The sequence below is a fragment of the Paroedura picta genome, chromosome 2, assembly GCF_049243985.1.
Source record: "Paroedura picta isolate Pp20150507F chromosome 2, Ppicta_v3.0, whole genome shotgun sequence".
Taxonomy (NCBI): Eukaryota; Metazoa; Chordata; class Lepidosauria; order Squamata; family Gekkonidae; genus Paroedura; species Paroedura picta.
In genome coordinates, this window is record NC_135370.1 from 131,546,196 (window position 1) to 131,558,225 (window position 12,030).

General features: G+C 41.9%; 2 protein-coding genes across 2 annotated transcripts in view; both read left to right on the plus strand.

Annotated features, from left to right (window-relative positions):
* The window catches only part of LOC143828939 (cytosolic phospholipase A2 epsilon-like), a 50,627-nt gene extending 45,944 nt beyond the window's left edge, over positions 1–4,683 (plus strand). Inside the window, exons 18-21 of the mRNA XM_077319093.1 lie at positions 1,460–1,645; positions 2,092–2,258; positions 2,868–3,051; positions 4,085–4,683. Coding sequence (XP_077175208.1) covers positions 1,460–1,645; positions 2,092–2,258; positions 2,868–3,051; positions 4,085–4,347 — 800 coding nt within the window. The 3' untranslated portion in view covers positions 4,348–4,683. The remainder of the gene's footprint in view (positions 1–1,459; positions 1,646–2,091; positions 2,259–2,867; positions 3,052–4,084) is intronic.
* A 6,350-nt stretch (positions 4,684–11,033) lies between these two features.
* The window catches only part of EHD4 (EH domain containing 4), a 30,402-nt gene continuing 29,405 nt past the window's right edge, over positions 11,034–12,030 (plus strand). The window contains exon 1 of the mRNA XM_077322779.1: positions 11,034–11,401. Coding sequence (XP_077178894.1) covers positions 11,166–11,401 — 236 coding nt within the window. The 5' untranslated portion in view covers positions 11,034–11,165. The remainder of the gene's footprint in view (positions 11,402–12,030) is intronic.

Here is a 12,030-nt window from a genome sequence, read left to right on the forward strand (position 1 = left end):
GTTACTGTTATATTTTGTTTCTGCTATACTAGTTTACTAGTATAGACAGAGTATCTGCATGCCTTCATACGTATATCTCATTGTTGCGGCATTTTGCAAGTTCTTAAAAGCACTACTAGTACACACAAAAAAACTTACATACTTACAGTAATCAACACATGCTTCTCAAATGCAGCACATTCAGAGTATGCAATAGCATATGCAACTACCCAGGTCCAAAAGTACACTCAGCAGGGACCTGCAGCCTATAATAATTCTGTGAGTATATTTATACGAGACACATTTGAAAAGAAGTTTTTTGTCTCTTTTACACTTTATATTTTAAAGTATACCCTTCATTAAAAAAAATCATAGGTGTATGCCACCCAAAAGTGTGAAACAAACCACAAACTGTTGCGTTTTTTAAAAGAATAATTCTACCAGCTTCTACTACCTTCTGAAGTTTGCTAAATGTTCCTTCCTTTTCAAAATCTGAATGTATGTTTCTGGGTAGAAGACCATATGCGTGCAAAATATGCTTTTTTTTTTTTGGAGAAAGGACTTAAGGACCCTGTATCTTAGGGGAAATGGTTCGTCCCAATGGCTTAACCCAGCATTCAAATGATGCACAAGGATAGGGATGGAAAGACTAGAGGAGGGGTGGGTTATGGGGTGGATTAGCACGGGACACTAATTGTGCTGGACCTGTTGTTTTTTGCCTGAGCCTGTTTCTCCCTTCCCTCATACTTGCTGATACTATTTCTGTGCAGTGTGATGCTAGGATATGGAAATCCTCAGTGTGATGTAGGCCTTGTAGGGGAATGACGTGATATATCATTTTGCATATCATGGCAACACAGGGTGGGAGAAATAATCATGTAAAGTCTGCTTTCAGCTTTCTCCATATGGTCAAGGCAACCTGTAGACCAGGGTTGAAAAAGTAACTTGAGGTTTTCATCAAGTGGCCCTTGTAGGTATATGAGGTGTAATAAAGAGAAGAAGCTCATGGAATTTCCCTGTATCTGTTTCACTTAATATTTCTGATAAGGCCTTGGAGGAGGAGCATGTCTCATGGGTTAAGTGCCACTCAGCGCTTAACACCCACTCAGGGCAGCTGTCCCATCCCTGAGTGCCTCCTCCTCCAACTCGCTTGCCTGTCTGTCCAGCCGACAGCCAATTGCATTCCATCCCCCACCCCTGACCACCCCCTCCTCCTTTCACTTCCCTCTGAGGCTTGGAGGCTGCAGATCCCTGCCACGTGAGAGCTGCCCCTGCCGGTGAGTTCCCTAACACCTGCCTGCAGCCTTTCCAGGTCCTGGGGGGAGGACATCTGCAGAGTTCTTCCACTCCATCCCCCTAATCTAGTGCCCCTTGTATTGCTGAATGAAACGAACTTGGCCCCTAGTCATGTAATAAATTGTTGCTACTAAGAAGGACTAATGTTAAAAAAATGATGTACTTATTGTTATTTCTTTTGCAGATGAGTATATTTTGTATACACGTGTAAATAAACTACCTACCTATATGGAGAGTCCCCCAGATAGTCTTGCCAGGGTTTTTCAAGATATTATCATGTGGCGACCAGCAGTTACCAAAGTCCCCAATTTCTTGAAAGGCTGCTCGATGCACAACAACTACCTGGAGAGCGAGCTTGCACAATGGAAAGGTACAGTGAGGGCTCTTCTTTTCAGGAAGTGTAGAATAGGTTGTACTGATTGCTCCACTGGCAGGAACAATGCTCAAAGCTGTGGTGAGGCAGAAGCCCATTAAAAAAGACTGAATAGTGGCCATTCTTCCAGAGGGAAGAGTTTAGGCCATGAGACTGTCTTTAATTCCCAGGTAATGAATAGTTATCATTTGGGGATGGATTATGAATCCCTAGTAAAATGCAGTATGCAGTATGAGTACAGAGATTAAAAAGGGGAACTGCCTTAAAGAGCTTGTATAGCAGGAGAGCAGAGTTGGAGCATTTTAAATAATTAATGTTGCATCCCTAAGCTGAGTTGCAAGTTTGGGAGTGACACTGTTTAGGATTGTGTTTAGGATTGTTTCATTCCTGTCCCCACAGTTAGCTGCATTAACAACTGTTGACAACAAATTCATTTCTTTTAGACTGTGATTTGGACACCTTCCCTAACCAGCTGACAGGAGCTGAAGATGACATGTATCTGGTTGATAATGCATTTGCATTTGCTAGCAGCTACCCACCACTCATGAAGTCTGAGAGGAAAGTGGATGTCATCATACATTTAACTTACAGCTCAGGGTCACAAATGATGGTGAGAAAATGCAAACCGTATCTCTACTGCTGTAACAACCATAATCACAATTTATGTGTTTTGAGAGTTCATTACTGTTTTATGATATAAAGAGAAACTTGGTTGTTAAAACATATTTCCTCTTCTTCCTTCAGCTGCTTCCTCTTCTGCCAGCTACAAGCCCAGGGCTATGAGAGGGGAAGTTTAATAAGCTTTGTAAATTCAACCATCCCAGTTTTGATGAAAGTGAGATGCTTAAAGTGGCAAAAATGAGATGAGAGAGTTGATTGTCACCCTTTATGTACTTTGTGCTTTAGGGGTCTAGAAGTACTACTTCTACCAAATCAGACTCAGTTAAATCTTGGTCTTCTTAACTTTTATGCATCATACCAAACAGAATAATTTGTGTGTGTGTGTGTGTGTGTATGATGTTGACATTATGAGTCATTTCTACATAACAGGATGGCTTTTGAGTACTGCATGTTACTGTGCATCACACATTTAAAAATCTAGACAATTGATATATATATACTATTAAGCCTAGTTAATATTAGAATCTATTTCTATTTTTTTTTAATCAACTAAGGGTTATAACATCTGGTTTGGATTTCTCTCCCTGTCGTTACACAGCCCTTGAAAGAAGCCGCAAAGTATTTCTCAGAACAGGGAATCCCATTTCCCCAGAATATCCCAGATGATGAAGAAAAGGATGTAAAGGAGTGCTACCTGATTGGACATCAAGAAAGCCCCCAAACTCCTCTTGTGGTCCATTTTGCTTTAGTTAATGACACTTTCAGAGAGTACAAAGCACCAGGTAAGTCTTTGCTCTTGAAATCTCTTTATCACTTACATAACACAAAAGAAGTTATGGAGGATTCATGACTATATTGCCACAAATTCCGTAACGTCACCCATGTGGGAGAGCAATTTGCACTGGGTCCACATGTAAGGGGCAGTTATGCCCCTTTCCCCCCTTTGTCCTGAAAGACATGATCCCGAGCTATTATTAGTATAATAATATAGATTGCCTAGTGGGGTTCTCCAAAGAAGTTGATTTCTACCAAGAGAACAGCACAAGAGGAAAAGTTAGAACCTTCTGCTATACCAGGTGCTTAAAAATATTTCAAGAGCAAATCACATATCTCTGCTAGCTGCTCCCATTGTTATCTAATTGATCAGGTAAGAAAAGAACTGGAGATTGTTGGGATAAGAATACTTGCAGATGAATATATGAGGTAGGATGCTGGGAAAAGAGATCATAATTAAGAATAAATAAAGGAACTGAAGGAAGACAGTAAAGAAGTATGCCAACCCAAACAACTACATCCCATGAGTCAGGTGTTGCAACCCAGATTTCTTTGTGACCCTACAGAGGATTTGGGATACATTTCTCCCTAAGCATGCTGCCACCCCAAGCAATCACCTGAGTTGGTTCTGTGGTTGTGCTGGTTGTATTTGAGCGAGGAAATCATGCATGTGTTCTAATTACTATTGAGTTCTAAGAAAGCATTTGAGACAAGATTTTGGAGTCATTATGACTATCTGGATAAAATATAGGAGAAATTGCATGTCTTGCTTCTGATAAACAGAGCTCACAAAAGTTTATGACACAATACATTTATTTCTGCTTAAGAAGCCACAAATATTTTGTCTGGAACAGACTGACACAGTTACCTCTTCAGAATGTGATGTTGGTTCTCAGTGAGGAGAAAAGGGAGATATAAATGTATAACCTGAAGTAATGGTCTTAGGACATTATAAGCCTTCTTGGAGTTGCTATGTCAGTATATCATTGCAATAGGCATTCTCAATTTTGTCAGTAATAACATCTTTTTCTTTCACAACAGGTGTAAAACGTAGTCCTGAGGAGATGGAAGATGGTGCAATTGACGTTATTAGTACCTGTGGCCCTTACAATATTAATGCTTTACGATATTCAGAGGAAGACTTTGACAAGCTGGTAAAACTGAGTCACTACAACATCATGAATAACAAAGATCTGATTATTAAAGCCTTGAGCCTTGCAGTGGAACGGAAAAAGCAATGTAAAAGTCTGCAGCATAGAACAGAAGAGGCCTTTCAATTTGGAAGAAAAGGGAACAAAATCTAACATGCATTGTTGCCCATCAAATGAATACTTTAGCCAGCTATTAGTCTCTTCTAAGACATGGAACCACCTGTTGACCTACTACCCCTAGTGTACATGACTCATTTTAGATTGTAAGCCTGTTCTATTTTTTAATTTTTGTATAGCATCGAGTGGTTTTAAATGTTTTATAAATAAATATTTTTTTAAAAACTGTTAGGAAGGCTGAGGACAAGCTATGGTAGAAATAAAAGATAATTATTGCTCATTGTATCTTTCAATGCTCTACAAATTTGATGCATAAAGAAAGAAAACCTCACTCCTAAACAATCTGTTTCTGATGGACTTGGGTTGGTTTGCTTTCTTTTTGAAGTATTATTTAATGGGTTCTGTACAAACTATGTATGAGCAAGAGTTCATTGCAATAAAATTGGTGCTGTTTGTTTTAAAATAAAAGTAGCTTGTTTTAGGTTCTGCTGATAGTTATACTCAAGAGTTTTCCCATGTAGCAGTCGGCTTCCCATTTGATGTGTGTGAGAATCTTCACATGAAGACTCCAAATTAGTTTTAACCTGAATGGTCCAAGCACCTGTTTGTACTTGAAAGGGGGGGGCACGTGCAATGCATGGGATCTGGGATTCCTTGTATCTCCCATTGCAGAGTAAAAGTTGTCAGGGATCATATTTCCTAATTAATGCTGCCAATAGTATGTACGGAAATTCTTGGGAGATTTCATTCATTCCTTGATTCCTTGATTCCTTGATTCCTTGATTCATTCCTTCCTTCCTTCCTTCCTTCCTTCCTTCCTTCCTTCCTTCCTTCCTTCCTTCCTTCCTTCCTTCCTTCATTCATTCATTCATTCATTCATTCATTCATTCTTTGGATTTATAACCCTCCGCTCTCAGAAACTGGCTCACGGCGGGTAACAATAATCCAACAATAAAATTCCATAAATACCCATTAAAATCCCAATCAACAAAATTACAACCCCAAACAGATGGAAAAACTTCATATGGGAAAATTTGTAATGTGAGTCATTTAGTGCACCATTCAGCAACTGAAGAAGAATTGCGGAAATAATTTGTATTAATTTCCTATAGTAAGTGGCTGAAAGCCCATCGGGACCAGGAGCCTTTGACAATTTCATTGCAGCTATATCTTCGGTTATTTCCTGGGCTGAATTTTTTAAATTCAGAATTCTGCAGTCTTTGATAATTTAGCTCCCGTCTTATAGGGTTGTGGTCTGCAATATGTTTGATAAAATGTCCATTTTAACTACCTTTGGAAGCCATGGCTTTGAATTCCAGCATTGATCAATTCTGGAGTAAGATCCATGATGAGAGGAATGAAAAGTATATTTGTGAGTCCTCGGGTTGAACTCCCTGCATACTTCTTAAAGTAGAATTCATATAGCAAAAACGGCTGTCATTTCTTTCCCCAAACAAACAGCATGGGTCAAGAAAGGTAACATGACCTGCCATATATGTTCCCTGCCATAAATTGTCAAGCCATCCCTGACTGGATTTGTGATAACAGGATTGCCTGGCCTCTTCCTTGCCTCTTCACACCCAAGTGATATTGGGGCCGGTTGGTTAAATGGGGATGGTTTCTTGGACAAGTAGCCTTATTGCAGGTCCTGACTTCCATCCACGAGGACTCTGCCGGTACGCTTTGGGTAAGGTACCTCCTTAGGGTATTCAAACCAGCCTGGACCTTGCTCGTCTCCCAGCTATTGGGGGAGATGGGACCTGATAGGTTTTTGTTTACCTCTCTGTCACACAGTGTATCTGTATTGCTAGTCTAGCTTGCTTTAGCTTTAGAATATCTTTTAATATACCTTTTTATAATCATCTGGCCTCAGTGTGTTTATTTGTTCTGTGCATTTGTTGGGAAGACCCCCCAAATCTCCCTTATGCACTGGGATACCTTCTTCAAGTGTTTAATAGAACACTTTTTAATATATCTAATAGAACACTTAAAAGTTGTCTTATTGGGCATTTATGGATTTGAAAGTAGTCATCTTTTTATCCTTGTAAAGAATGTTGTCACAGTAAAATCTGTTATCATTGATGTTTGTGTATTAAAGATAAATGGTTATTTTTAAAGCGTAACCATTACATTTCATTTTAAAATAATTCAGTAAGCATTTTACCAGAACATTCCACATCAACACTGTGTTAGCATATTTTTCCGACCCCTCCATTTCCTCTATTGTTTGAAGACAGAGGGTCTCCCCACCCCCAGTTTCATTGTATTACTAAAAGCAGGGAAGTGAAACTGAAATAATCTATTTCCTAAATGAGAGGAGGTAGTTTTGCTAGTGTTCACTAGTTTATTGTGTGCATATACAAAGAACTAGATTAATGTCACTGTGGTGCCTGTCTATTATATGACTGGCCTTCAAAGTTGTTAACCTGTTAAAAAACTAAAAAATCCCAATATTAAATGAACTAAAATACATAGAAATAAGTTGAGATTGCAGCACATTTAAGCAACTAGAGCATAGTAGGGTAAAAACAGCTTTTAAAAACAGCTTTTAAAAGTAGACAGCACAAACTGGGAACTAACTTCATCCGCCTGATTGTTAAAGAAATTTACTCGATCCCAAATGCTATCTCAAAAAGAAATGCTTTAAATAAACATAAAAATATTATTTTTTTATTTACAAGATTTATATCCTTCCTTATTAGGGCCACTAAGGGAGCTAACAGATTAAAAATATCTTTATTATTAAACATAATAAAACTCAAGTTGACAAATCCCTCCCTCCCTGAATAGCTGTCCATGGGGGTGTGCCGCTAATAGAGAGCGAGCACTCTGCCAAGGAGGCCCCGTCAAATTGTGTGCAGACAACCCAATCCCTACCTGACTGGCCCTCCCTGGGGGTTGCTGTTAATAGGAAGAGAGCACTCTGTCAATCAGTTCAAATTGCACTCTACAAATCAGGGCCAATCCACTCAAACTGCATACAGACAATTTACTCCCTACCTCATTGGCCCCCTCAGAAATATTCCTCCAATAGGAGATGGTCCTGAGCCATTGTAGTTTAGCCCCAATCAGGAAGGAGGCATCAGCCAGGAAAGGCTAATAGGAAGTCAGCTTCTCACCTCAAACTTCCTGCCAGTTTCAGAAGTTTGCTGGGTTGAGGAGGAGACAACCTCAGAGCACCTGCCACCAGTAAGTTGCTATGGTTGTTCCCATTCCTCAATAGTAAAAGTCACACCAATGTTTTGCAACCATAGCTTTGTTGTTGTTCATAGGTGCGAAGTCGTGTCCGACCCATCGCGACCCCATGGACAACGATCCTCCCAGCCTTCCTATCCTCTACCATTCCCTGGAGTCCATTTAAGTTTGCACCTACTGCTTCAGTGACTCCATCCAGTCACCTCATTCTCTGTCGTCCCCTTCTTCTTTTGCCCTCAATCACTCCCAGCATTAGGCTCTTCTCCAGGGAGTCCTTCCTTCTCATGAGGTGGCCAAAGTATTTGAGTTTCATCTTCAGGATCTGGCCTTCTAAGGAGCAGTCCGGGCTGATCTCCTCTAGGACTGACTGGTTTGTTCGCCTTGCAGTCCAAGGGACTCGCAAGAATCTTCTCCAGCACCAGAGTTCAAAAGCCTCAATTCTTTGACGCTCGGCCTTCCTTATGGTCCAACTTTCACAGCCATACATTGCAACTGGGAATACCATAGCCTTGACTAAATGCACTTTTGTTGGCTGGATGATATCTCTGCTTTTTAGGATGCTGTCTAGATTTGCCATAGCTTTCCTCCCCAGGAGCAAACGTCTTTTAATTTCTTTGCTGCAGTCTCTATCTGCAGTGATCTTGGAGCCCAGGAAAATAAAATCTGTCACTATCTCCATTTCTTCCCCATCTATTTGCCAGGAATTGAGAGGGCCGGATGCCATGATCTTAATTTTCTTGATGTTGATCCATAGCTTATTGTTCATTAATTGTACTGACTGCCCACAAATTCTTGTATCATGAGAAAAGAAAAAAAAATTGTCTGCCCTCTCTATCCTATTCAAAATTTTGTAAACCTCTGTCATGTCACCCTTCAATCATCAAAAGAATGTAAGAATGCTGGATCAGACCAGTCCATCTAGTCAAGCATCCTGTGTTATATAGTGGCAAGCCAGGTCCTTTGGATGGACAGCAACAAGGCATAGAGGTCAAGGCCTTCCCCTGACGGTACCTCTTGGCTCTGGGATACAGAGGCTTAATTCCTATGAATGTGGAATTTCCCAAGTTGCCATAGTTACTAGCCATTGATAGACTTTTTTTCTCCTGTGACCATCACTACATCATCTGGCAGTGAATTACAAATTTTAAACACACTCTGTGTAAAGTAGCAATATCTTTTGTCTGTCCTGAACCTGCTGCCCATTAGCTTAATTGGATGACCTCTAATCTTTTGGGAGAATGAGAAAAGATCTCTTTGAGTTGCAGGTTTTTTGGTATCCCAGTTTTCACTACCTGTAGGAGTCTCAGTGTGGCTTATAACTGCATACCCTTCATCTCCCACAAGAGACACCCTGTGAGGTAGATGAGGCTGACAGAGCTCTGAGAACTGTGACTGGCCCAAGGTCACCAGCTGGCTGCATGTAGAGGAGTGAGGAATCAAAACCAGTTCTCTAGAGTACAGGCCACCATTCTTAACCACTACACCATGCTGTCTCTCTTTATCATCTCTCTGCACCAATATGTAATTTCATAAATTTCTATCATGCACACCCCCGTCATCTCATTTCTAAACTTAAAATCTTAGGCTTTTTAGCCTTTCCTCATAGGTAAGTTGCTCCAACACCCTATTTGTCTTGATTGCCTTTTCTTTGTGAGACACCATTACTTGCTTCTCTCCATTCTGAGAAATGTCCACTTATTCTTACTCTTTGCATCCTGTCATTTAACCAGTTTTTAATTCATAGGAGAACCCCTGATCTGTGCCCATCTAGCTGGCCCTAGAGAGTGAGGGTCAGCCCAAACAGATATGATTCCTACCAGCACTTCTGAGAATGCAGCCTTTGCAGTCTTGACCTTTAACTTTCTGCCTAGTAATCTAAATTTTCCTCCTAGGAAAATGCAACTACTTTCCCAAATGTAATTGGTGCTAATGCACACCATCACTGCTGACTCCTCCCCAGCACTTTCAAATCTATCTAGACAGTGCATGATGTCTACAAACTTTGCACCAGGCAGGGAAGTCCCCATGTGGTCAAAATGCCTGTCACAGACCTAACTAACAGAAGCCCACCTCCCCCCAGCTCCCCAAGAATATATTTGGTGCAAGAGGATATCAGTCCATCACCCAAGGAAGTGATATTCCTCCTCAGACTGACATGCTCCGAGCTCAAGACTGTCATGCTCCACAACAGCATGAGAGCTGTAAGAGCAAGAGTCTGTTAAGTTTTTACCTCAAATTTTTCTGTCTGCTTCAGTTTCTCCCAGTTGGCAAGCTTAGCTTTGAGGGAATGGACCTGCACACTCCCATGATTTCTATCAAAAGGGTAAATAATTGCACATGTGGCACTCCCTGCAAAACACTGCATTGGATTATCTAACTCAACATTGAGACACTCATTGGGCTCTCATTCCACTCTGGCGACTGTCATTCCAAGCTATTCCAGACATGATATGGCATAGTGAGTTTGGGGTAACCTTAGTATCCATAAGTGTTTTGGAACCATGTTTTTTTTACTATGGCAGTGCCATGGAGCAGTTAGTCTGTATTTTGTGTGTGTGCAAATTGTAGCTGTGGACATATGTGATTTGATGATGAATTTTGGGTGACCTGATGTAAAAATCCTGAGGATCTATAAGGATCTGTACTTTAGAACCATATTTTTGTACCTGATAATGTCACAAAGCACTGGATCCATTATATTTGTGATGCAATGTGTGGCTATGGCTATATGTAACTTGCTGAGTTTGGCATAATCCAAGGCAAAAAATGCTTTTGCAACGTGTTGATGACTCCAAGCAGTGATCTGTGATTTTCCCGATATAATCTGTGGCAGTGGGTATATTTGATTTGATGGTGCATTTTGCGTGACTCAGCCGAAAATTCTGAGTATCCATGAAGACTGATTCTTTGGAACTATGTTTCTGCAGTTATGGCACCACAAAGTGTCGGATACATTCTGTGGTGAAATCTGTGGGCATGGGCATGATGTTATTTAATGGTGAATTTTGGGTGATCAAAAGGGGGGGGAGTGAGAATTCATGAGGACAGAACCAGTTTTTTTGCACTGCTATAATGCCACAAAGCACTGGGTATTGACGAAGACATGTAAAAAAAATCATATACATTAACAAGGCTCTATGCCTCTGATCAGATCCGTGTTTTTGCGCAATTTCTGCACCTCAAAGTATTGGATCCCTACCATTTGATGGTTCAATCCATGGTTCGGACTTTGACATGTGATTTGATACTGGAATTGATACTGACTTCTATAAAAGTTCTACGGGAACCAAGTCGATCCGGCTTTGACTTTTCCCGGTGGACACGCTCCAATGCATTTGTTTATGACAACTCCACATGCTCCACCAGTTTCGGTTCACGCTCCAAGTTCCCTAGCACCAGTTTCTAAAAAGCAACTGTCCCGTCTCATCTTCCCTTTTTCAAAAACTGATGCCAAAGCTAGGACTGAAGCGCGCCGCTCATCGGCTCGCACGGGAGACCGAAAGGAAGAGAAGCCAGCGCCGCTCGCAGCCTCCGCCCCGGGGGCGTTGCCGCGGACTGAGTGAGGCAGGCAGGCAGGCAGGAAGGGCGAGGCCCGTCATCTGCCGGCTTGGCCTTTCGCGCGGAGTGGCGAGCGGCGGCCTCCACCATCAGCCGTCGCGATGTTCAGCTGGCTGGGCAAGCAGGGCGGGCGGCAGCGGAACGGCGAGACGGAGGACGTGGTGCAGACGGTGACGGGCGGCCTACAGGAGCTCTACGCCAAGAAGCTGCTGCCGCTGGAGGAGCACTACCGCTTCCATGAGTTCCACTCGCCCGCCCTGGAGAGCGCCGACTTCGAAAACAAGCCGATGGTGCTCCTCGTGGGCCAGTACAGCACGGGCAAGACCACCTTCATCAGGTGAGACGGCCGGCCCCGCCGCCTGGCGGAAGCGCCGCCCCTCCGAAGGCAGGAAATGGCGCGCCTCGCCCAAGGGAGCCTCCGTTGGCTTTAGGCATGGCTCTCCCCGTCTCTGCATTAGCCCTTCTTGCCTTAGCGAAGAGTGGGGAAGACAAATACAGTTTATTATTACTGTTATTATTATTACAACAACAACAAAAAAAGGGATCTTGCTGGCCAAAGGGTGATCTAATTATCTGTGCTAGCCTACGAAAAGCCAGGGTGAGGATGAAGGGGAGAGCTATGTAATTGTCATAAATTCCTTAGAAGGCAGGATACAATTAAATTGGGGTGGTTCACACACTGGGAAGTACATGAGTTTACCTTATTTCTGTTATCCTTCTTCATCAAATTGGTGTGACAAAAGCATAAATGTGTGTATGTTAAGGTCATACATGAATTGAAATCGAGTGTTAAAGGTGTTTGTGATTGTGAGGCCTGCTACTGTGTTCCACCGTGCTTTACGATTGTCATGAGTCTTCAGGGAAGGAACAGCAGAAGGTTAGCAGAGGCCTGCCTGTGTACCCTGGAAGCCCTTAGTTTATTTCACTGAGTCTAGGCTGGAATAACTGTGCATTAATGTTTTCATT